This window comes from Camponotus floridanus, unplaced genomic scaffold (genome assembly GCF_003227725.1).
Source record: "Camponotus floridanus strain SB8 unplaced genomic scaffold, Cflo_v7.5 scaffold301, whole genome shotgun sequence".
Classification (NCBI taxonomy): Eukaryota; Metazoa; Arthropoda; class Insecta; order Hymenoptera; family Formicidae; genus Camponotus; species Camponotus floridanus.
The window spans coordinates 4496-30482 of record NW_020229439.1 but is presented as its reverse complement, the minus strand read 5'-3'; the positions used below and the strand labels follow the sequence as shown (position 1 = coordinate 30482).

Genomic DNA, 25987 nt, shown 5'->3' with positions numbered 1-25987 from the left:
GTCCGTTATCCAGCTCTCTTTCATCCCTTGTTATACGTAACTATTTTTGTTCTTAAAAAAATCACATTCATGTACATACTAATACCTTATACTATGTCACAGGTTTTGAAATGTGTACACTTAAACAATATTATTTCTTCTAAAATGTATATTCCTCCTATAAATACCTATTTCGCATCACGCGCAACATGTTATTACTCTGTATATGTATCACGTGTATTCGTATTCATTCGAAGACACAATCATAATTAATCGTATATGTGCGCACGCGAAAAATGTCTGTTGCAATTGCATTTGCATTTGTTGAACACTATTTCTTAATCGTGTGAACTCTTGTCTCATCACGACATATTTTATCATGTATATACTGACATTTTTACGTTGCGTGTACACAACACGTCGTATATATATGTATATATATATATAATACACATGTGAAATACATTGCTCAAAAGACACATTAAGTGAAATATGCAAGAGGCTTCTTCTCTTTCTCTTTTTTCTCTTCTTTCTGTATAGTCAAAGTTTCTTTTTATTAAAATATCAACGCAATAATTGTCTCACTTACACACTATGTAAATCAATACACACTCATGTACGATATCTATCCATCACGAGAAATTAAATTCAATAGTATACATTTATCCGCATTCTTCAACAACTTTTTACACGCAATATTCGATCAGCATTGATTCTCATCTTGCTGTACACATAACGATCGTGTAAAGTGAAACGTTCTATCACTCCGGGATCTCCGTCTCCGTGGTAGGCACCTGTTTCTGCACCATACACGATCTAGCTACAGATTCGAACAATCTGAAACAATAATAAACGTCGAATTTTAAAGAAAAGAAATTATTATTCACGAGTGTAACAATTACTATTTCGGTATTCGAAATCTTTAAAAGAAACTAAAACTCACTTTTCAATTTCTGGCGCACAATGTACAAATTCATGCGACCAAAATTTGTAAGTTGGATTCTTAATCAATTCGATGAAGGTGATGAGAAGACCCCATGGATGTGGTCTGTTAACAATCAGTCTTTCGAGGAGAACCCTGGTGATTTGCTCCTGTATCGCTTCCGTGTTCGCTTCGGCAAATAGGTAGAGAAGCGTACAGCTGAAGTAATGCGTGTGGCTGTTGGGGTACCGTAGCTGATTTGCAATAGCATTCAGGAACAAATAACGACCCTCGGTGTCGAGATCGACCGCCAAATTTTGAAAGATGTCCATGTGTGCGGAGTGTGCGATCGTAGACATATTGGGAGCGTGGCCTTTGCTGCGAATGAACGCTATTGCTTGCGTACCCACGTAGAGCACCAGGGCATTCATCAATTGAATGTTGTAACGGACGCCGGCTTCTTGTGACACTTGCAAATTACTGCGTAACTCGGACAAGAAGGTAACCGGCGCGCGAGCTTTTAGATAAGAGTCGAGCTCTTTCTTGAAGGTCAACGGCTGTATCGTGGATGCAAAATTGGTAAGAACGCGTGGGGCGTGCGCTATCTCCTGAAGCATGTCGACCTTCAAATTCGGCGTGAACGGATCGGGCAGCCGCATGTTTCTTGGGAAAGCACTCAATATTAGATTCCTCATTTGTATGCAGTTTGGCGGTATCACGTCGCAAAATCCATAGTGATAGTCGCAGAGAAATTCAGGAAAGTCGTGCAATAGTACCAACAACACTCGCAGTGTCCCCTTGTAGAGGCTTGTCACCGGCTTCGCGAGCTCCGCGTTACGAAGATAGGGCGCGAGGTATTTGAATAAATCGATGAGAAGTTGCGCATACATCCCCCAGCATTTTTGCTGAGGCGTAATAGCAAGCATACGCCCTATGAAAACTCGGTGCGAAACTAGTTCCAGCCAGGCGTAACAGAAGCCGGATGCCTTTGCCGGGCGCAGAATATGCAGGGTGTGGCAAAAAGCCGTCAATACTTGAAAATTGACAGCTTCCAGTACTGGTTCTGGCGCGCATAGTTCCAGAAAGAGCATGATGAAGATTCTGTGATACGGTAACTGCTGGAAATCCGTACCGCGTATTTCGTGATCTTGCAGCAACACTCCGGCAACGATACCGAGCACTTTGTTCAAGAGATTGATCTTGGTGTGAGTGTTGGTGGCGTCGCCCGAGTGTTTCACTAAGAGCGCTACTAGACGTACAAATGCGTCCAACGAATGGAAGCACTTAGCACGCATGATTGAGGGAGCTGTCGCGGTTTCCGAGAGAGCGCGATAGCAGAGATCGACACACATCTGCGTGCTCAGCTTGAAGAATCTTGTAATAAGATCATCAGTTTTGAGAATTCCATGAATGTTCATCTGATGCACAAATATGCTGAACGCTTTGGTGGGATCGCGTGCGTGCTGTGGACTGTGATGCATCTGCACCCATTCGCGCAATAGATACTCTGTCTTTTCCATTAATCCAGGTGGATCATCGAAATCGCGAGCCTGTAAAAATGATCGCGAGCGATATACATTAATCATGAAAAAGATAAAAAGAAATATATTCTGTAACTTTTGTTAATGATTATCGGTGTTTTATGAATCATGAAGAGATATTATTTTAGATAATTACAAAGACAGATTCTATATATTTTGAATAATTAGAAGCTGCAATATTCATGCAAATGTACTTTGCTTGTTACATCGTGACGCGATACGTTTTTAAATAAATAAGAAACCTCCGATAATCTTGTTAACGTAAAGTATAGAATACCATTGTTGCAATAATCTATTTAGATTAAATAATCTGGACATTCTACTTACTCTCACCTGCAGGATTCCAGAATGAATGTGTGCCGTAGGTCCTGCTGGAGCTCTGTCCACCAATACACCAGAATCATGATTGGCACGCAATGAATCTACTAAACTCGTCAATCTAAAGAGTAAGATTCTGAAATGATATAAATCTTATGTTTGAATATAAAATGAAAATACAATACTATGATTTTGTTTCTAATAATTTATTATAATTTAGTAATTGAAGAAATTTTTGAAATATATATAAGGTCAAGAATGGAATTCTGAATTTCTTTTTAGATAACATTTAAATATTATCCAAAAAATAAAGATATTCAATATGTACGTGCGTGAATGAGCACTTTGTTCACTTAAAATATCTTATATCGTTGATAATAAACAAAATAATTCAAACAAATATAAAAGAATAAAAGGGCAGAAAAAAATATTATCATACATCAAAAAAGAGATAGATATTTATGTTAAAAAAGAATTTAAATAAATCTGATTTCAATGGAAATATATCTTATCATGGCTATCAAATGTTTTTTTTTTTTAATTTAATGTTTATAAAAATACCCTTCTGGTGGTGTTCTGTGATGTGCCATTCGAGCCAATATTTCAATTGTATGAAATAAGTCGGTCTCGGTAACATGAGTTGCTTGTCTCTCATCAATTAAATAGAGTTGAACCAATTGCATGGCAAATGCTGTTGCCATAGCATTTCCTGCTTCCATAGCTTGCGCTAGAGCTACGTCATATTGAGGAAGACTGATCAAGTGAGACCTGTAAATAGCATTCATAATTAATTAGTCTTCTGAATTAATTAAAATCTTCCAAATATGAATTAATAATTAGAATTTCAGACCATACCTTATAAGGTAATCCACGGCTTCAAAATTATATCGAAATTCTTCTCTGCATTCAGTTAGACAACGCGTCACGTGCTTATTAGTCCATTGCATACCATACGCACGAGGATCCTGAAGACACTTTAAGATACGTAAATGCAATTCTCTATAGCGTTGTATAAGATTCTCCGATTCGATGACACCAGAAATGATAGGCCCATCTAGCAAACCTTCAACAGCCTGGAACAGCCATAAATCATCGATAAGTCTCGTCTTGTATCATTGAATATTGACTAAATATCACAAATTTATACATATGTTTTAAATAACTAACTTTTTTTAATAACGTCATAGCCGCACCGGCATCTCTTGACCTTCTAGTCAAAATGATCGATTCCAAAAGGCTATGAAGAGCAGCGTGTTGCGGTGGAGGTGCCGCAGGTCCCATAGCACCCAAAAGAACTTCCGCTTCTGCAGCTAATTTTTCCAACATAGCACCCACTTCGTCATTGCTAACTGCCGCAGCGTAAGCTGCTACTTGTTGCGCCGTAGCGACTGTCACGGCTGAATTAGGTGTGAATGCAGTGACGGGAGTTTCCTTTAAAGTATGAAGTTAAAAGGAAAAAAAAATGAGAAAAAGTTCAAGAACGAGAGAATATTTTTTTTTAGTTTGAGAAGGTATATAAAAAGTACATAAAAAGCGTAGTTCTTACATTGATAGGTTTCGGCATGAAGAGTGCTTGGGTATCCCGTTCGGAAAGCGGTAAAAATCCTGGTATATTTCTGGCAAATTCCTCATAAACGGCCATCTGTTGTGGCGTTACACCACCAACTTTCAATCGGATCTGTTCTGGCATTCGCTCAGCCTGATACTTGGCGAGAGGATCACAGTATCGTCGACCTTCTTGCCGTGCAATTTTTCGCAGTTCCGTCTCGCTCATTAGCCGTTTGTCCATCTCAGGTAGTGCTTTTTCAATAGCAGTCTTTTGTACAAATGCGCACGCGAGTTCCATGTTATCAGCAGCAACTACATTTGCAGCTTGTTCAGCAAGTTCCTTTTGCTGTGGAGTCGTACCGATCAATGCCGTGAGTAAGGCTTGTTTTAAATTTGTGCTGATGGATGCCAAAATCTATACGCAAAAGGATAAAAGATAAGAAAAGATGTTACATAGTTTATTTGATTTAAACATTATAATTAATTACGTCTTATGTGTTATACTATACTGGATATATATGAAAAACTTTTTTAAACAAATTTCTTATAATTAATTTAAAGGTTAATTTTAATATTATTAATTTTAATCTCATTAAAATTTTTTATACCGATTTGTAAATTTAAATTTGAAATTATTTCTTCAATCACTCTCTCATATTTCAAGATCAACTATGTTTCTCTTATATATAGTTACAGTTTTTTAATATTTTGTGTAAACTTACCTGATCACGACATGTGATCATAGCCATGCCAGCGGTTAAATTGCGCACCATGTTACGTCCAGCTGTTCGTATCCGCACTTCTTCGGGATCCAATGCAAAATCCTTCCTCACTATCTGCTCACTAGTTGTAAGAGCTATTTTAATAGATCTATCGACGACTGGATGAATCCATTCTTGAATAGCTCTTTCAACTGCTGGGCGAACAAACTGCTTCAGATGAGGATGTGTTTGGAATAGGGGCAACTGAAATTAATACATACAATAAAATAGTATACATTCTCATAAGGAGATAATTTGTAATTTATGCAATTTTTAAATTGTAATTTGAAAAGAAATATTTTTTCGAAAGAAGAGAAAAGAATGAAAAAGAGAAATCAATTCTAAGAAATGAATTGTAATAATAAAATATCAACAGAAGAACTTTTCCATACTTGATTGTTGATGCTAATGTGCTGCGATATATTAGCGATGCCTGTCACAGATATATCCATATAACTAAATCGTGGTTCAGGTGCGCCGCCGGTTGGCAACGAGGGTGTTGTGTTCGCAGGTGGTGCGGTTTGAGGATTGATGACGGTACCGCTGGTCGTTGTAGATCCGACCAATTCCTCTATAGGCCCCTGAGGTTGCTGTTGATTAGTAGTAGGTTCCACTTTTTTATTCGGATGCGATAACTGATACTCTAAATTACGCAATTTTTCGGGATCTTTCAGATAAATGACCGGTTTTAATTCCTACACAAAACCAAAATTCGATTTTAATTTTATGTATTGAATCGAATAGAATTATATACTGCTGCAAAACCAAACACATTGCACTCTTACCCCAACATCAATGCTCAGATTCTTGCAAAGCACTTCTATTTCGAACTTTAAATTCAATTTCAGATCAGGTTCCTGATGTAGTTCAGCTAAAACATTCATAATCGCCATCGTCCAGGGATTTGGTGGTCGAAAGACACGACTTTTCGCACAACTTTCAAGTACTTTTGCGACGAAGGGCACTACATAAAGTAATTCTTGCTGGCCTTTATGATATGCTTCAACGAGTAAACTTTTTAGGTCTATATCTATCTGTTGAATTAAAATTCGATATAATTTTTATACAATACATAGTGTGAAGATAATATAATACATATATAATGTTTGCATTGATAATCATATACTTGTAAAATAGGCTTATTCCTGCCGAGCGTTAACATTCCGAGCCAGTGTCCTAGATTCTTTAATAGCGATCGATCTGAGAAATTAGCTATTCCCTTATCGCTTCGTAAGAGAACCTAAGAAAAAATAAAATTTATATAAAAACATACAAGGAAAATTTATGAAATCCTCAACTATTAATAAACTAAGAAAGCCATGTTGATTTTTTATTTCCTTAGTTTGAATACAATTTAGATTCATTTATCAGACTCATTTATTTCTTATCAACTATCATTATTATAAAAATTTATTAGAACAAAAATACATATTAGAATACATTACTCTATTTACCTTGATATTTCGAAATGTCTCTCTGGTGACCATTTTATTGACTTCAGGTAATTTTATACAATCCAAAAAATTCGAGTATAGGGCATGAAAATTCAATTCTATACTGGCGCGTTTCATTACTAGATATTGCGCCATCCATGGCCAATATTCCTCCGTCACAATCTCGCGAATTTCGTCGCATTTCTGTTGCAGATTCAATTGACTGAGATTATTGAAAATGAAAGCTGTCTTGTCCTGCAAAGCTTCTGGTGGCGTCGTAATTTTTTCTTCTTTGTCCGTCGCCACAAGCAATGTATCGATATTAGTTGCATTAGCGACTGAAGGCATAGAGGGCTGTAAAAGAAATAATTTATTAAATAGAATATTCATATCAAGAACATATCGAGAAATTTTGTTTATTTAACTTACTCTGGCCGAAAGAGATGTAGTCGGAGTTGTGGACGGTTTCGCCTGTGTAGTGCTTGTTGTGATGGTAGTCGTAGTCATGGTCTTGTACGGAGTCGTAACCGGAGCCAACATAGCCGCCAAAGTTTTCGGAAGAACTGGACCTTGAGGTCTCGACGGCGGTTCCTGCCCTTGCAGTCCGTACTCTATGTACTCTATCAGATGCGGCGGGAATTCGTTGAAATGCGGAATTGTTCTAACATGTTCACAGTAGGTTTGATAATCTTTCAAACGGCTCTTGAATCGATCTAGAGCCGTTATGCCGAAATAGTACATTTTGCTACCCTCTGGTTTCTTGAGCGCATCGAGAACAAACCTTAACGCCAAGCCGAGAGTCATATAACTGTTGACGAGGCCTCTCTCGATAATACCACCGAACAATTGCGCTGTTATTTGTAGTTCTTTCTCTGGATACTGAGGGAAAAATCTATACTCCTCGAATAGATTCCGCAACATACAATTAAACACTTCTCTTTCCCGTCTAATACCAGAATCTTGAAATTTTTTTAACATATCGAGCACTTCGTCGATCGATAAAGTTGGGTGCGGCGGATGATTGTATATTCGTTGAAAATAGCTGTTTGCCTCATCCTCGACTTCTTTGGATACATTTGTACTCATGTCTGGGAATAGACTTGAAGTTTCCGGCATCCTTGCTTTCTCGATGCCGGTTGGCGGTCCGAGACGACTCAATCCACCTATCGTACCACCGGGAAGCACGGACGGTCCTTGAGTACCAACCGGACCCGAATGTAGTTGCGAGGATAAGGGCAACATAGGAAATGGACTCGGAGAAGGTCCCATGAGTCGCGAGGGAGAGCCGGGTGCCGAAACTAGAGGTCCCAAAGCGCCGGGCAAATTAAATGCGGAACTACTTGGGGGTCCGAGACCTGTGCCGAGACCCATAGTAGCGAGACTCGAACTAAGATTCCCCAAAGGATCCACTTGTTTCGAGGAAAATAACTATAAAAAGTAACATTAATTAAAAATAATATTAATGTATATAGTCATACATATGAGTCATACATTAATGTATATTAATGTATATAGTAATACATATTTTAAGTAAAACAAATAATGAAAAAAAATTGGAGAAAATTTTGAAGAACATGAACAAAATAATAGCTAAAAGAAGAAAACACCCCAAAATACCTGACTTCCCAAAGTTGCTGGATTAAATGGTTCTAATCCTCGATGTCTTAAAACTCCAGGTGGTGGTGGTCTGTTCATAGTACTTTTACTCAACATTAAACTGCAATGCTGCACCATTGTCATTATTAATTCCGAAAGTTCTTGAGAGACACTTCTATAATATGTGAAAATAGAAAGATTAATTGTCATGCATATTTAAAACAATGATAAATTATACAAGTTTTAAAAAAACATACCCAGCGCAAACTTGCAAACAAGCCAATATTGTAGTAAGCGTTTCCTGTGGTAATTGACTTGCTTTAGGAATTGTAGGGTCTTCCTTTATACCAGGCCCCATGACTTGAGGACATCGTCGTTGCAGGAACTTAACGCAGGCAGCAACAAAAACTTCTCCGTGATCTCTAATTTTATCTGTCAACCATTTTTCTAATTTCAAATATTCTCGTCGAGACGCCAAACAAGCGAGATCAATGACGAATGGAAAAGATTGTGAATTAAGCAAAGCAGAAAGAGCCTTTAAATCTTGTGCAACATCCAGAATTCGAGATAATCTCGTTTGATCATGATCACCGCGTGTATACCAATCCGCCATGGCATGCATTATTATCGTCTTTATCTTAGCATTATTGGAATGCCATGCGTGGTGCAGTATCACAGCAGAATTTGGATGATTGCCGAGGAAAATCGGCAATAGTGTGGTAAACAATTCCTGTCTCAATAACGTGAGCGGTGGATTTATTTGTAATAACGCCAAAACAAGCACGTCCGGGCAGTGTTGTACTGGCCACTTAAATATTTCCTGTACAGAATTATACAAGCCTCTCTCGGCCATATGTAGAAGCAATTCGACTATATTCAGTGATCGCCACGTTTGGCCTTCTTTGCTATCACTCTCAGGGGCTGCTTTCAATACATCGACAGTTACCGAATGATACGGATAATCGGCGAAACAAAATATATCTGGACATTTAAGAATTTGTTGAATCAAAGAAAATTGACCCTCTACATTATCCCAATGTCGATAGAATAACTCGACAGGAAACCTATCAGGCGGATATCCCTGATGTTGGAGGCCTAATTTGAGACCTGTAATCAATAAACTTAATCCTTGCCTATCCTTGATAATAAACTCTGCATGGTCCAATTTTACTATAACATCATTCCATGATAACGTAGATTGCTGAAATATAAACACGAGATTTGTAGCTGCATTATGATTTAATAAATTATAAATATAGAAAATAAAGACTTTAGATGAAAATTTATCTATCATTTGTATTCACTTCTTGGCGAACTATCAGATAATAATTCCCGGAAAGTAAACAAGTTTATGTTTCGGTTAAAGTTACAATCAGTTTCCAAGAAATGATTTCATAACCATTCTAAACTTACATAACAACATGAAGCATACAATTACCATTTCTTTTAAAGTTTGAATAAATACTTCGACGTTCCATGTCGTGGGGATACTATTGTCTGATGGTTTTTCTTTACTCGAATCCTGAGAGGCAGCCGAATTGCCCCAAAACGATTGCAAGCCTCCAGCATCCTCAAGATTGCTACAGCTACGTGCCATATGCGCCAACACGCGAGCAACGCATGTCGGCGATATTTCTCTCGCGCCTAAACCTGCCAATGATGATCGACATTCATCCACATTACTGGTAAAGCTATATCCTAATTCCATAATCAACTCTACCAGAGTACTGTTATCCTGAAATAAGAAAAGTATAAATATCTTGCGACGTTAATGTAAATTATTAATGATAAATGGATATCGATTTACCATCTGATTGACAGCCATGTTGAATTCGATTTTGAACTGTGATGTTTCCCCGTCTCCTGGGTACAAAAATGGTGCTAGCACCACTGGTACCAGTTCACGGGGAAAGTCGCGCCGAAGGTTTTGAAGAAATTTTTCCTTTGCCTCGACAGGTATATTATAAGGATTGCTGGTATGAAAAACCTGTCCAAGTATCAACTGAAGGACTTCAGGCAAAGAATCGTGCAGACCACCTTCGTGATGTTTATTGCTTGTTTCGGAATTTATATAATTCTTTATTAATTCAGGCAACTGCTTCTGAGTATGCTCTAAAGCTAACAAACGGAGTTCTGTATTTTCTGAATGCTGTAAAGCAATCGCAAAGGCAACTTCCTGCACCAAAGTTAAACCGAGTGTTTTTTTTAAATTGACAAAAAACTTTGGGGAGGGATTCAGCGACTAAAAGGAAACATATAAAAGGATTACGTTTACATTTATCTTGTAAGATTCATGTGCAATAACAGTAATATATGATCGTGCATAAATACCTTTTGATGATGTAAAGGATTATCTATAGCAAAGCACAGGTTAGATATAAAACAAGGTTTGCTCAGTAAGCTGTTGCACTCTTGTTTCAGCAACTTTGCTTGGAAATAATCTTTCGCGCTCGAATCTGACTGTTCGCCCTTGGAAAAGTCAACGCACGAGATCAGACAGCGCAAGAAATGTCGGTCTGCTTCTAGACCGTGCCACTGCACCAACTACAAAGGAATTAGAATTAGAGCGCAATTGTTTAAAGATTTTTGACCTTTCACAATTTCAATAACAATAACAATCAGCAACACTGTCTTAGGACTATTCTACAATGAGTCATTAGCCTAAGAAAATTAGTCTAAGCTAATTAGCCGTAAGGAAATTGATTAAATTGAAATATATTTTCGAAATAATCGATTGTGGCTGCTCAATTTTTTACGATTAACGATTATGATTCCCATTGTAGAATGGGTCTTATACATTTTCATCAAAATTAATAAAAATTGACCAACGTATTGAGTAACGTGACCAGTGTATTACAAATAATCTATAGCTTCGTATTAAAAACTATGGCTCGAGAGAAGCTCGATAAAGAACCGGATGTACGTATCGTGATTAGAGAACAAAAGGAGCTTGTTTACACGAGGTTAAGGCAGAATACGGAAGTAAACACAGCGCGTCGATAAGCGACGAGGAAAAAAAACCCGAAGTCGGTGTTTCGAAAACGACGTGTTGGCGAGGAAGATAAATAAAAAATATACAGGCAGCAACCGGAGGGAGGCAGGAGAGAGGATCGGTCTCGAAATACCTGCGGGACGGTGCGTGAAGGCCCGCGCGAGCTGACGTAGTGTTCCTCGCGATCTACGTATCGCGCATCGATAAAATTGCGGGGGAAGCCGCGAAATGAACACACGCATCTCACAAAGTGTACCGATGAAGAGCGGAAGGGGGCGCGGGGAACGGAAGCTTCGCGGAGAGGAAACAGCGCGAGGGAAGGATGGCAAGGGGAGAGGGGTGGTCGGGGAAGGAGGGAGGGGGAGAAGAAATGGATTTGCGGAAAAGGATTATCCTAGGTGGAGAAAGAGAGATAGATCTCTCTCTCTCCCCCCCGAAACTCGATGATAACGCGAAGATAAATGCGTAGTACTTACGACCGATATCTCTTGACAGCTGTCCTCGTAATTTTTCTTACTCAAATTCGCAACCAAATAACTGATTTGTGACAAAGTAAAAGACAACGAGTCCAGGTTCATAGTTCCATGAATGCGACCTCGAAAGCTTCAAACGCGTTTGAAGCTTTCTTCGGTATCCACGAATTGCCGCCGCCCCGGATTCTCTCCTCCTCGTTAAAAGCATGAAAGTTACATTGGCACGATCCTATGACCAACATCGGGATTGATATTATTGAGATACGATTTCACATCAACGTCATGGCGTGAGCACAACACGGACGAGGCTCACAGAAAAACACGTAACACTGTAACGTTTCCCCGAAGCCGTTCCTCTCCGCTCTGGCTGTCCGTCCGTCTCTCTCCCCCACTTCCCCTCGTCGTTTGCCACTGTCGTCGCACGCAAGAACGTAAAAGTGTACGAAAAGATTCACGATCGTTCGCACTGAGCTGGGAATCGTAATCGCCAGTGTCCCATTCCTTCGCGATTGAATTCGTCCATGATGATGATGATACCGGAAAAACGTAAGGCGAGATAATGGTATACAAAACTCCCGTGGAAGATGCGCACTTGTGTCGCGCGTGAGGCGACTATGTACAAGGTATGGGATACGATGCGATGACGCGCTCTCCCTCGCTCATATATATATATATAGATGTCGGAACGGTATTCATCGAGTGCTGAAAAGCAACATGGCATCCAACGTTATTGCATACCTATTCGTATTTCTACGAATACAAAATTTAAGGCGCTATTTTCTTTATTTTATTTTTTTAAATATAAATCTACTTCTCTCCAACTTTCCGTCTAGCACAGTATTTTGTTTCTGTTTAATGAAAAAATTATACATATATACATATATTTATAGCAGGAAACATATAATGTCATATGATTGGCTATTAAATGGAAAAATTTTCGGGATTTGAAAAATTCTCCATTCAACAGCCAATTGCGTGACATTATACTGTATTTTCTTTCCTGGAAAACTATCATAATTGTAGATTAAAGGCCGCTACACATGAAATTAACTGAATGTGAAGTGTCTTTGAATTGTTACCGCGCAGGCGCGAATGAGAGAGAAGGAAACACTACCTTTATTTTTTTCTCTTTTCATTACTTGAGATCTTTGTAATTTTTTCATTGTACATAAATGTATAACAGACTTTTAGAACAGATTTTTAATAAAATAAAAATATTTACTTTCCTTTCTATCATAAATCTTACATTTCAAGTGAGGAAAATAGTACACGAAAACTTGATCGCTTATAAATTTATTGTAATGAAAAAAAAAGAATAAGCATACCTTTTATTTTTCCTTATATGACATGTATATAAATTATTGTACTATTTTATTTAAATCTATTAAAAAAATTTTATTTTTGATATATTGTTATATACTATATACAACTAAAATTAAAAATTTAGAATTTTTAAATCATTAAATATAATAACATATATACACACATATTTTATTGATCTGCAAAGGGATCATGTAATATATTAGATAATGGCTCAGGCTCTGTTAAAGATATTATACGTCCGCATGAATTTGACGACCTAAAATTGACCAAATTGAAGAAAAATTTTTTCTTTTTCAGAGAAAGAAAAATGTAAAATATATGCATACATAACTTACACATCCTTCAGAAGATGTAGAACCTGTTTGTGTTCTATTCCTTCTAGCCACAAATTCAATAATTCCTCTCGTTTACATCTCAGCAATTGCTTGCAGGCATTTAAATTCTCCTTCACAGCATGAATTTTTTCTCGCAATGATGTAACCTTTTCAGATAATGCACTAAATATCTGAAACAAAATGTAATGTGATATAATATACAATTAAAACAAGTATTTGTATTTTTCATTGCATTCAGATCTGTATTTACTTGCATAACTTCCATGAGATCTTGATCATGCGATGAAACTAATTCCTCCAATCTTTGATCACTGCGTTTGTACTCTTTTTCCAATTTAGCCTTCTCAATCTCTCGTTGCTCGTTTGTCTCACTTGCTGATAAAGCACGAATCACAGAAATTAATAGACCGCTCTATAAAATGAGATTTATATAAAAGATACAAGTAAATACCTATCTAATATATACCTTTTTTCCAATTATAAATATAGGAAGAGAAAATGATTCAATTCAAAATTTACTTGCCGTTTCTTTTGTCGGTTTAATTCCACGCGGTGGTTTAACAGGAGGTATTGTATTCATCTTGTATATATGTATATGAGCAGTCTTCTAAAAGATAAAAAAAATTATTATTAAAATACCTTTGCAAATATATCAGAAACTTGAATTAAGAGTGTGTAGAGTTTACAAAAATTCATAATTTACATTATCGACAATTCTTATAAAAAATTATATAAGATTATTATAGAAAATTATTATTATAGATTAATTATAGAAAATTATATAAAATTATATAAATATAGAAGAATGCCAAACTACATAATCAATTTAAATTGCAAAATTTCTAATATATACTAAAAATAAAACGTACGCATTAGATTTAATTGCGGCTTAATCGTTACATTAGGTTAAGTTATTGTGTCTGAAAAGATGTCATTTTTCTAAAGTGCACACTTTTTCACACTTTAAAGTGAAATAAATATATGTATTTAAGTCTTGAAGGAATAAAGAAGAAGTGAATAAAGAGATAAAATTCCGTTCTCGTCAGCTGTGTTTTCTACTCTTTTCGTATTTCAAGTTAAATAAAGTGCACTTAACGAGTGCACTTTGCGTTACTAGTGTAAATCAGAGAGAAAGCTTCTCTGTTATGAAAGATACAAGATAAATACTCGAAAAGTTGCAATATACTTGTATAAAAAGCTTTCTCAGTTAAAACAAATATATATTAGAAAAATGAAAATAGAGTTATCAAAATTATATTTTATTTTAAAATCACGTATTAATACAAAATAAGTAGAATATATGGAAAATAATATATAAATTTATCATATCAGATTTAAGAATAAAGGAGATATTAATATGTATAATGCACACAATCAATTTATATATGTAATTTTTATATATTTAAAAATACTTTACGGCTTTATATAACATTATTCAACAATTAGAAAACAAATATATATTGGATAAAAATAGTAGTTTTTACCAGAATTATACTTTATTAAATTTGCTTATTATTAGCAATACAAAATAGATAAAATACATAGAAGATGATAGGTAAATATAAATTGATTACACTGATTTAAGAACAAAGGGAGGAATTAATATGTAATTTGATAGATGTATAGTCATTATATATATATATATATATATATATATATATATATATATAATTTGTATATATTTAAAAATACTTTACAGCTTCATTTAACAGCTTTGAAATCATCTTTGATAAACTCAAATCTTGACAAATTAGGAAATTATCTGTAATATAATTTTACTTCTTTCACTTTTTAAATATATCACAGAATAAATTTTATACACTCTTATTATACAATATACTTGAGTTTTCAGTTATGATAAAACAATGCTTGCATGTATGGAAATTCCGAATGTTATGTTAAATAAAAAACTAAACGGAAACAAAGTTAAGCATAATATCATTTTTATCTGTCACTTTTTGTCTCTCTCTTTCTTATACATTTTCCAGACTTGCAAATATATGCAGGCATTATATCACTCATATTATATGTTAATTACATAATTATATTAATGATATTAATTATATACATTTATGGAAAGTTGTATACAATATAATTTTTTTTATATAATTGTGTAATTAAGTATATAAAATCTAAGACCCCTTCCAAGTTATTTTTTTCAGTCTAAAAAATCTATCTGAAAATAATTAGGTCAAACAAAATACAGGGCAGATGCCAAATATTAGACTAAATTGTTTGTTTAACATCATTAAAATAGTGGGATCATAAAATATTATCGTTCTATGTTATAAAGATTTGACATAGGCCTACCTGCATTATTCCTATTATTAGTTTCTTATTATTACTCTTATGTTATTACTACTTTACACACAACATTAATTACATAATTAATTATAATAATATTAACTACATTATGTAGTTTTCAAATCTTGCAAGGCCATTTTATAAGAATTTCTTTACTTACAGTGTTGCAAAAAAAAAAGGTTCCTGATAAATAATACATTTTTTTTTACAAATACTCTATAAATTATAAATTTGCAAGTAAAAGAAAAAATAACAGAAAGTATCATATATAATATATATGAGAAACGTGTATAATATTAGATAATGTTTTTTATATAGCAAAACACATAGAATATAATAGAATGTAATAATTAAATATATACTATCCAGGCACCAATATATATTTCTGAGAAACAAAGTAGAATAAAAAAAAGAAAAAAATTAGCTTGCCATTATCTGTAACTTAAAAAAATGTTGAACTATGTAAATTATTTAGGAATGTGCCTTATGAATAAAATGACTGAATCACCTATATTTGCTTACTTGTGATAAAAAATTATTCCTTTAAAATATAATATAATGATCGAATAAAGGAAAAAAAACGAGACTTTTCCAATTTTACATCTGCGGCAATTGATCGATCGGTGTGGCAAATCTGAAGTCTTCTGGGAACAGCTTACTCGCATGTGGATACATTAATTTGTATGATTGTCGGATTGTAACGTCTGCGACGCCAGCAATATCCCCAATTTCCTTTTGTGACCTTTTGTCCTCTGAAGCCTATCGTAAGACAAAATATTGCATGATAATGCAGATTATAAAATACTATTTCCGCGTTTTTATAAAACGCGGTTGCATACCTGTGATGCCATATAAATCGCTGCAGCTGCAACTGAAATAGGTGACCTGCCTGGTACAATGTCAATCTCAACAGCTTTTCTAGCAATATGCGTAGCAGCTCTTTGTACCATATTGGGAAGACCAAGATTTGAGCAAAATCTAGACATAAAGTCGCCCGTAGTGATGAGATCGACACTGGTTTCAAGGGCCTTGAGAATCAACTTGAAACATCGACCGATTTCTTTCTTGCTTATCTTGCTGACGGCACAAATCTCTTTGAATGTACGTGGCACTCCCTCCTGTCGACAAGCAATGTACAAACACGCAGAAGCGATTGCGTCATTCGCACGGCCCTTCAAGTTTTTGCCATCATGTACTTGTTTGAACAATGTATTAGCTCTGTCCACAATGGTTTTTGGCAAATTGATACGATCCGCCATACCGTTGATCTCGCGAAATGCATTGAGGAGAGCTCTGTCAGAACTGCTCAACTAAAAAATATACATTTTTGCTAAATTTAATATTCACACATTATATAAGGTATTAAAGAGAAAAAAATATAAATACTCACCGTACGCCGATTTTGATATTTGGCAGTACCAAAGCCATCGAAAGATGCAGCACCTGTTCCAGGTCCAATCACAGTGGATAAATCAGCGCCATTCAAAAGCGGATTCTCAGGCCCACCAACACGCGATGGATCTATTCCTGATTTTTCATTGCTAAATGTTCTCCATTCCGAACCTACATCTATCACTCTTTGAAGCAAGAAAGTAAGTGTAAGAAGAATGTAATGTTGACTGTAATTAATTTTACGCTCTTATTTGCAGCACTTTTACCTATCTCCCACAACTAATCCACATTCTGAACAAATCTGATCTCCTGCTCTATAATCTTCTATAAGTGGGGCATCTGGATGTGCATAACAACAAATCTTGTTTGTATCATGTCTGTAAAAAAACAATTTAAAAATTGGAGACTTTTAATCCATATAAATATTCTGTTTAAATACAATTACATAATCAGGAATTAGATAAACAATGTCTGATTGTGCAAATGTAAACAAATAAATAACTTCTTGAATGAGACCTCACGTCCAGTTATAAACATTAATATATTAATACGGCCTTTTAGTTTTATAAGGAAATTTAGTCTAAAGTATTATCTAGCGATTAATTTATGTTTATATTAATTAAAAACACTTGGTACAGATAAAAAAAGTCTCGTACAATTATACACGATCTTAACCTTTACTTTAGTTCAATATCAATAATATCTAAAAATCGCAACTCGTTTGACAGTAATTGTATCATCGATAAAAATGTCTCGAAAATAATATTAATAATTTTGCATAACTTACCGTGATGAACTTGCCATATTTTCGCAGAGCTTTGCATTTGCAAATACTATCCAATCTGTTCAGTATTACTCCAGTCGATGTATATAAAGCATGTGAGATTGTGCGAGTGTCGAACCAATTAAAATATAGCTCCATTCATCGCGCATGCGCATTGAACTATAGAACTAACTGGAATGAAAGCTCCTTTGTTACCATCGACATATAGGCCGATATTCATAGTCCGGTCTTAAGGTGCAATTTCATTGACGCTACTTTTTAGCGTCAATGAAATTGCACCTTTGCATTTAAGATCATCTTAAGTTCTCATTCCACCAATCAATGGCTGCATTGTAGCTATTTGATTGGTTGAATGAATTCTTAAGATGATCTTAAATATAAGACCGGATTATGAATACCGGCCTTTGTTAATCTAGTGACTTTACCCGCGAGAATGTCAAGGTTCGTTCGAACGCGTGACGCGCGTAAACATAATACACGCATGTATGTGCGCCAACAGCTCTTTTAAGAAAATACTCAGGACTGAAACAGTTTCACCAACTGGTCAATTGACGAGTTTTTTGTATCAGTGATTGGTAGAACTGTCTCATATATGAAATAGTTGAATTGAACTTTTTTGAAAAGTTTATTCGTCGTTGTCGCGATATTAACGTCCAGAATAAGTGGAATATATTCGTAAGTTATATACAATTTTATTATTAATAAATAGTTGATTGCTCTCGAAATACGATACTCGATTATACGATAGGAATCAAAATTATAAATTATTACTTTGTTGCAATCTTTACGAGCAATGATTATTCTTCTATTTCTATTTCGTTTCTATCCTAATATATATGTGTACACACACACACACACACATTTAGAATTCTAATATAATAAATAAATATTCTCTCTGATATCATTTGATCTAAATATAATTTGATTTAGAACGCGCAATAAAACGATCGAATAAAAATCGGATAATTAACATAACGGAAATATATATTTTTAAAGTTATATACAAATGTATTTATATATACAAGTATATCTTTAAAGTCACACACACACACACACACACACACACACACACACACACACACACACGTACACACGGATTAATTATTTATTAAACACACATCTTTAAAGTCACACACACACGTACACGTACACACGGATTAATAATTTATTAAACATACATCTTTAAAGTCACACACACACGTACACGTACACACGGATTAATAATTTATTAAACACACATCTTTAAAGTCACACACACACGTACACGTACACACGGATTAATAATTTATTAAACACACATCTTTAAAGTCACACACACACGTACACGTACACACGGATTAATTATTTATTAAACGATTAATATACTTCGTGAAGTTATTTCCATTTTTATTTGCAATTATGATCTTTAATAAAGATTTCTCATCATAATAAAAAAATTTTATATCGTTTATCAAAAATTTAAATTAGATTTAAAAGTATATTATTGCCTCTTTTCGATAATAATTGATTATGTCACTGTACCTATTTCGTGAATAGCTATCATTACAGAGATCGCGTAGAGTTTGACAATGCAATAAAATTAATAATAAAATTCCAATAAAATTAAATACAAATTAATTATAATAATTAAATATAAATTTGTTTATAATTAACTTTTTCTACGTTGAGAAAAGTTCTTCGTTTCTTTTGGAATATCTTAAAGATTTTTTTAATTAAATTTTACAAAATATGTAACTATTAAATTTATAGTATTTAATATTTAGAAATAAATAGATAATATTTCATTTTTATATCGATTAAGTATACGATATTATTTATTAAAAGAACTAATATATCTTTCATGGATCTTTTTGTTAAGTTAATTATTTAGATCTACGATTCGATTGTTTTACTGCATTTCAATCCGAATTATATATTTAAATGATCGAAAAATAAAACGATAATAAAATAATAAGCAATATATCTATTTTAAAAATAGTGTATATAAATAATAAATAATAAATAATTTTTATAAATTACTCACCGCATGTCTCTGGCTGCTTCAGGCTCTCTCCCTGCTTTCTGACTGTCCGATACTTTTCCAGATGTCCTTCTCTTTTGTTGTTTCATCCTTTGTTGTTTCCTCGTAGCAGTCACGTATTCACTCGTGAACAAACAATTATATTTCAGTTAATTATATTTCGGTCATATACAGAAATGGTCGCGAGACACTTTGCACGACACTCCCGATCGCAAAATAATCATACGAGATACGTATTTTTATAATATTATTATTATTTTATTATTATTGCAAGAGAGGAACACAAAAATTACAATAATTCGCTCGATTTTTAAACGAAGCCAAAATCATGCACCATTCGATTCTTACACTAATTAACTATTTCTATTTGTTGATGTATAATATATGCATAATAACGCGAATCATAAGATTAAAATATTAAAGTAATGTAAATTGATGATACAGCAATCGTTTAATTAATATGATATATATGCATGCAGTTTAGGAAAGTTTAAAACATCGGGCGAAATCGAATTTCATTCTACGCAATGTTAAAGAAATAATTATTATTCGTAAAGTTCGATAATCGGAGAATATTGCGAGAAAATTTGTAATTTTTGCCCCTTTCGCTTCAATTTTTATTTGCAATAATGAAAGATCGCGTTTCGATGAATTTATCGTCGCCACAATTGCATTTATTATAAGAGTTAATTATTTGTCATTTGTAATAGTCGAATTATTATATTTCGATCTAATCGCGATCGTACCTTTAGGAAAAGAATTCGATAATACGGAGCGGTCCGTATCGCTACTTTCTCCCGTTGGAATGTCGCCGTGCGAATGAGGGGAGGTCGTCGCGTATGTAAACAATAGCGCGCTACGTCACAAGGCCAAATGACGTCACAAGATCGAATGACGTGTTAGCTCGCTGCCGAAATATTTAACGCATACTGTGACGTATGTGAGAATTGTATTTATATACAAGTATATTTTTAAAGTCACACACACACACACACACACACACACACACACACACACACACACACACACTCTCACGTACACTGAGAAAAAAAGTTGTTAACTCGACTAAACCGTTTAACTAAATTATTTTTTTTTTAATTGAAATATCGAAATATTTAAGTTAAATAAATGTTATGTTAGATTTATAATAGTTAAATATTCCAATTAAAAAGATAATAATTTAGTTAAATGGCTTAGTTAAGTTAACAACTTTTTTTCTCAGTGTACACAATTTAATTATTTATTAAACCTCACGAGATGTATTAATCGTTTAATAATATAAGTGTATTTATATCCAAGTATATTTTTAATGTCTCACACACACACGTACATTGAGAAAAAAAAGTTTTTGTTAATTCAACTAAACCGTTTAACTAAATTATTATTTTTTAAATTAAAATATTGAAATATTTAAGTTAAATAAATGTCATGTTAGATTTATAATAGTTAAATATTCCAGTTAAAAAGATAATAATTTAGTTAAATGGTTTAGTTAAGTTAACAACTATTTTTCTTTTACAATTAGTCTTTTCTCTGTCTACTATTTGATTGTTTTATTACGCTTTTAGAAAATAAAGTTCTATAATGTAACTTTTAATTTTGTATTTCATATGAAATTATTATTTTAAACATAATAATTTTCTTTCTTTGCATTTCTATCATGAATAGACATTTCCAACCTTTACTAAAAAAACTAAAAATATCCTTCAATTTTTTCTCTCTTCGGACAATTTATTTACATTTATATATAATTCTCTTTATTCCTTTAAAAAATGAACATCGAGAACAAGGTACACGAGTATTGTAAATGTCAAAAAATGATCGCGCGAATATTATAGTTGTGAATATATAAAAATAAATGCAATATACTATGAATTTTCTACGTTATATATTGAATCGAAATTGCACAAAAGAGAAAAAGAAGAACAAGCCTATGAATAGACATTTCCATTTTTTATTAAAAAAAAAAATTAAAAATATCTCTCAATTTTTACTCTTCCTTCAGGCAAGTCTACATATATGACCAATATGATTAATTGATTCCATCTTTATATATTTATCATTATGTGCTATTAATTAAAGCCGTAGACAATATTCAGAAATCAAAGTTGCGCGCAGGAATGGCCATACGCAGAAACGAATGCGCACTGGTTCGGCCGCCATGTTGGCGCGTGACTGCTTCGTCACTGCTACGTCACTGCTACGTCAAACGCGTCATACGGCCGCCATGTTTGTGCGTGAATCGGAGTCATACGCAGTTACACGGATCGTCGTACGTCCGCATTTTTCGCATCTTTTAACCGTTTTTAAATGAATATCGCGAGTGAACGAGCGTCGAGAGTGTCGAAGGATGATCGCGCGACTTTTATAGTGTGTCGATGGAAACGCGCGACAGCGATTTTTAACGATATTCAGTGATGGCGTCATTGCGAAGATGGAGCGAAGTTGCGTCGCGTTATTCGCGCCCTTGATGATGATTATCGGATGCGAGCGAGTATCGGGAGTGCCGAATAAAGTGTCGCGCATTCGCGTTGATGATATCATGTGGATTTGTGTGCATCAAGATCGGAATAGGACGTCCCGAGGCGAGCGAACTGTCCCGAGGAGGAGCGGCCTGTGGAACAGCCGGTGAGTAGATTTGATTTATCACATTTGCGTAATAATTTGTGCTCATTCGACGCTTATACAGCATCGCGATGTCCCGAATTACATTCGGACAAATCGGCATCATAATTCGATTCGGTGCAATTCAAATAAAGTCGATCGCGTGAAGATGGTTATGCTAGAAGCGATTTCAAATTTATTTTGTACGTGCGCGCAGTGCTGCACAGCCTATCTCGTAGGGCTGCCAACTGTTAAACGATAAATTTGTTTGATCTAATCTAACCTAACCTAACCTAATCTCTCAATGTCTTTGGATATCGAATGTAAATATAAGCGTATGCTCCCTGGATTTTATCATGCTTTCAAAAATAATATTTAATTATTTTATTAGTGTATTACATTTTATTACGTAGTATATTAATCGTATTAAATGTGCAACGTACAGTTTTACACATTTTAATGAGGAGCATATAATATAATTGGTTAGGTTAGATTAAATTAAAACAAGCTGCTGTGATTCATTTAACGTAATAGGATTAATTTGACGAATGTGCAGCTATTGAAGTTACATGATATTTGTGGACACATTTTTAAAGTAATCATGAGTGTCTTATCTCATCTCGATTACATGAAATTAAAATATAAAATATTTATGTATTCCACATTAACGTTATTCATTACAAGTACTATATTACTTTTCTTATATCTCAATCATATTTCATCGATGAAGCTTTTCATATATCGTAGACAATATGATACTGTGTGTGGAATTTTACAAAGGTAATTACAAAGGCGTTTTTTTCAATAGAAATATCTGAAAAAAATGCATATGTCTTTTTTAATCTTACTCTTTCTAAATAAAAATTAGAATAATAAATTTGCAAAATAATTTGCTTTAATATATTTTTATTGCAAACATATGAAGTAAAGTGCTCAAGGTGCATCACTATGAAAACATCGATAGAATAAAAAATAGATCGCATACAAAAAAATTAAAATATTTACATTACATATTTGATATTTCTGCAAATATTTCCATTATTTTGAGAATGATTTGTTTCATGATATATTGCAATAATTAAAGTATGATTTCTGATATAATCTGCCATGAGAAAGCCAGCTTTAATTCTTTATTTTGTTCAATATTTTTAATAATATAATAATTAAATTAAAGTTCTATGAAAATATGCTTGAAATACTAAATAAAAAAGATTGTTTCTTATGTACAACCTTATACAGTTTAAGTAAACAAAAAATTATTGTTAATAATATACATATATAAATTGATAATTAAACAAAACAATTAATTAATTAATCAACACAATCCACGTTTTTTTTTAGCTTTATGTCTAACATATATATATATATGTATATATATTTTTATAAGTAAAAAATGTTTCTTTCTAATATAAATTAAATAAAAAGTATATGCCTTTAAATACTTTATATACATACCTGTTGCAATAAACCAATAAAGAATGCTTTTACATTCCTCCTTGTACTTTGGCATACATATCCTTTATCAATTATCTCGCAACACGCTTTTATGGCATGATGACAAACAAGCCCATTATCCTTCATGAATTTTCTTTACAAATATTTTTATATTCTCAAACTGTGTAAAGAAATCATGTAACACTGAAAAATACAAAGTGATATTAAAAGAGAAGAAATAAATTTTATATTATATAGTATTGACAATTATTTTCTTACCAGTAATGTATATTCCTTATATGTAGGAATATACATTAGTTTTTGACCAATCCTATTTTTAACCGTCTTTAGGGATGCTTTGGCTTTTGATAACGCAAATCCAGCTAATCCATTTCCATTTCCAGTTACTATAAATGAACTGATTCTAGTCTTACGTGCTAAATTACTGGTCATACAAATTATCATTTTGTTTTCCAAAATCCAGGTTTCAAAACTTTCAAATGTATCTGCAGAAAACAAAGATATTAATTATATAAGATTCTAATATTTAGAAACATCAAAAAAAAAATTGAAAATAGACATCGTATCACATGATTTTTGTATGTGTATGATTTAACCATTATAATCCAATAATAGCATAAATATTAACCTTTTCCAATAAGATCTGATTCAATGCTTCTGCCATCCATTGTAACACTCATCCAACCACATTCCAATGGCGATAATTTTATTTCCATTGATCTGGTCTGACTTTGTGGTAATTCCATAAGTTTTTGCTTTCTTTCAAGATTTACAAACAGTTTTTGCTGTTGAATTAATTTTTTTCCTCTAAACACAGGAGTGTTTAGACCAGGAAATTGTATCGGAATTTTTCCCATGTCAATAATTTGCTCCTTATTTAGGTCTCTCTTTTCACTACTCTTCTTGCTCTGCCTCTGTGTCTTCCTGCATTACTGATACTTGTCATACTCTTTCATAATTCATCTTCAGGTCCTATAGAACAAAAGCACAGTGAAATACAAACTATTTTCTACTGTAAATATAAACTATTATCAAAATGCTATATCCATGAAAGTTCTACTTACTATTCGCAAAGAACATAGAGTTTCTCACATTATTTAATAAAGTGACTATTTTTAATAAATGTGAATGACTGACAAGCAATAAATTAAACAATATTAAACAATAATATATACCTGAAAAAAATTTCATAATTTTATTAGAATTAAATTAATAAATTAATTTTAAATACATATTATATGTTAATTACATATAATGATTTAGAGACAATGATATATTTCATTTGCGTTACCATTGTTTACAGATTGAACATTTTTATCAAATTATTTACAACTCTACAAATATGTAGCATACGACAAGCCATTTTTAAAATCTATAAAACAAACAACAAAATTGTTCATAGTTTTCACTCTGTTTTGTCATAATCTGCTTTTAAGCGATCTCTGAAAGCAATGCATCCTATAAACAAAAAAATATAAACATGAACTACGTAGTCAAATCTACGAATGTTTTCAATAGGTAACATAATTTCGGAGTATATTCCATGCCTCGTACACGAAATGTCGATAACATAAGAAACGCAAAACATTTGTATATATTAAATAAATTTGTAATATAAATAAGTTTTGTGATCTCTCTCTCTCTCTCTATCTTTTTATCTATCTATCTATCTATCTATCTATCAAGTAGAGAGAAGTATAATTATTAAAATATATTACCCGATATTATATTATATTATATATTAATCACTCATTATCTATCACCACCATCGGCATTATTATATGTAATTTAATATATACTACCGTTTAATTAAAAAAATATTTGCCTCAATTAATTTCAATCAGAAAGAAGAATAAGAAACATCATAGATCACTTGGGTAATTCCTAAAGGCAATACGCCCTCTGAAATAAAAACGTGGACATGAACTACGAAGCTAATTCATGAATGTTTTCAGTAGGTAACATTATTTTGGATTGTTCCGTCAGTAACACAAGTATCGATAATGCAAAACGCTAAATTTTTAATACAAATCTAAAGTTTTGGGTGGTCTTTCTCTCCCTGTATTAATAATATAATTAATTATTAATATATTCCTTGATAAAATATATTAATCACACATCATCCATCATCACCATCGTCACCGCCATTTTTACGTGATCTTTATCACAACGGTTCATCATTGAAAATAAATTATAACACAAAAAAT

General features: G+C 33.4%; 4 protein-coding genes across 7 annotated transcripts; all 4 read right to left on the bottom strand.

Moving 5' to 3' along the window:
- Position 1: 1 nt before the first annotated feature.
- On the bottom strand, positions 2-12214 carry LOC105251911 (CCR4-NOT transcription complex subunit 1). Of its 2 annotated transcripts, none has more exons than XM_025410289.1 (19): positions 11567-12214; positions 10430-10642; positions 9906-10340; positions 9537-9833; positions 8356-9299; positions 8120-8273; positions 6932-7930; positions 6524-6856; positions 6196-6309; positions 5855-6103; positions 5462-5764; positions 5031-5273; positions 4307-4723; positions 3928-4191; positions 3616-3833; positions 3322-3528; positions 2776-2896; positions 923-2451; positions 2-816 (listed from the first exon to the last, which is right to left on the bottom strand). In XM_025410289.1, the coding sequence occupies exons 1-19, from the start codon at positions 11666-11668 to the stop codon at positions 741-743; spliced, it is 7218 nt and encodes a 2405-aa protein (XP_025266074.1). In that variant the 5' UTR covers positions 11669-12214; the 3' UTR covers positions 2-740. The 2 variants fall into 2 exon arrangements, with proteins under 2 accessions (XP_025266074.1, XP_011257319.1); XM_011259017.3 differs by having other exon boundaries at positions 2770-2896; positions 11567-11668.
- An 834-nt stretch (positions 12215-13048) lies between these two features.
- Positions 13049-14310, bottom strand: LOC105251909 (exocyst complex component 4). 2 transcript variants are annotated; one of them, XM_020027743.2, is made up of 5 exons: positions 14091-14310; positions 13745-13825; positions 13472-13633; positions 13222-13391; positions 13049-13142 (listed from the first exon to the last, which is right to left on the bottom strand). In XM_020027743.2, exons 2-5 carry the CDS (start codon positions 13799-13801, stop codon positions 13055-13057), a joined length of 477 nt encoding a protein of 158 aa, XP_019883302.1. In that variant the 5' UTR covers positions 13802-13825; positions 14091-14310; the 3' UTR covers positions 13049-13054. The 2 variants fall into 2 exon arrangements, with proteins under 2 accessions (XP_019883302.1, XP_011257315.1); XM_011259013.3 differs by having other exon boundaries at positions 13745-13828; positions 14091-14309.
- Positions 14311-15943: 1633 nt separating this feature from the next.
- On the bottom strand, positions 15944-19869 carry LOC105251908 (transcription initiation factor IIB). The gene is made up of 6 exons (XM_025410291.1): positions 19725-19869; positions 17705-17872; positions 17184-17294; positions 16916-17102; positions 16365-16835; positions 15944-16284 (listed from the first exon to the last, which is right to left on the bottom strand). Exons 2-6 carry the CDS (start codon positions 17719-17721, stop codon positions 16123-16125), a joined length of 948 nt encoding a protein of 315 aa, XP_025266076.1. The 5' UTR covers positions 17722-17872; positions 19725-19869; the 3' UTR covers positions 15944-16122.
- A 3258-nt stretch (positions 19870-23127) lies between these two features.
- Positions 23128-24943, bottom strand: LOC112638463 (28S ribosomal protein S5, mitochondrial-like). Of its 2 annotated transcripts, XR_003123014.1 has the most exons (5): positions 24845-24943; positions 24409-24752; positions 24039-24265; positions 23781-23963; positions 23128-23139 (listed from the first exon to the last, which is right to left on the bottom strand). XR_003123014.1 is itself a non-coding variant. In XM_025410288.1 (4 exons), exons 2-4 carry the CDS (start codon positions 24635-24637, stop codon positions 23928-23930), a joined length of 492 nt encoding a protein of 163 aa, XP_025266073.1. In that variant the 5' UTR covers positions 24638-24752; positions 24845-24943; the 3' UTR covers positions 23759-23927. The 2 variants fall into 2 exon arrangements, 1 of the variants encoding a protein (XP_025266073.1); XM_025410288.1 differs by lacking the exon at positions 23128-23139 and having other exon boundaries at positions 23759-23963.
- Between the last annotated feature and the right edge of the window lie 1044 nt (positions 24944-25987).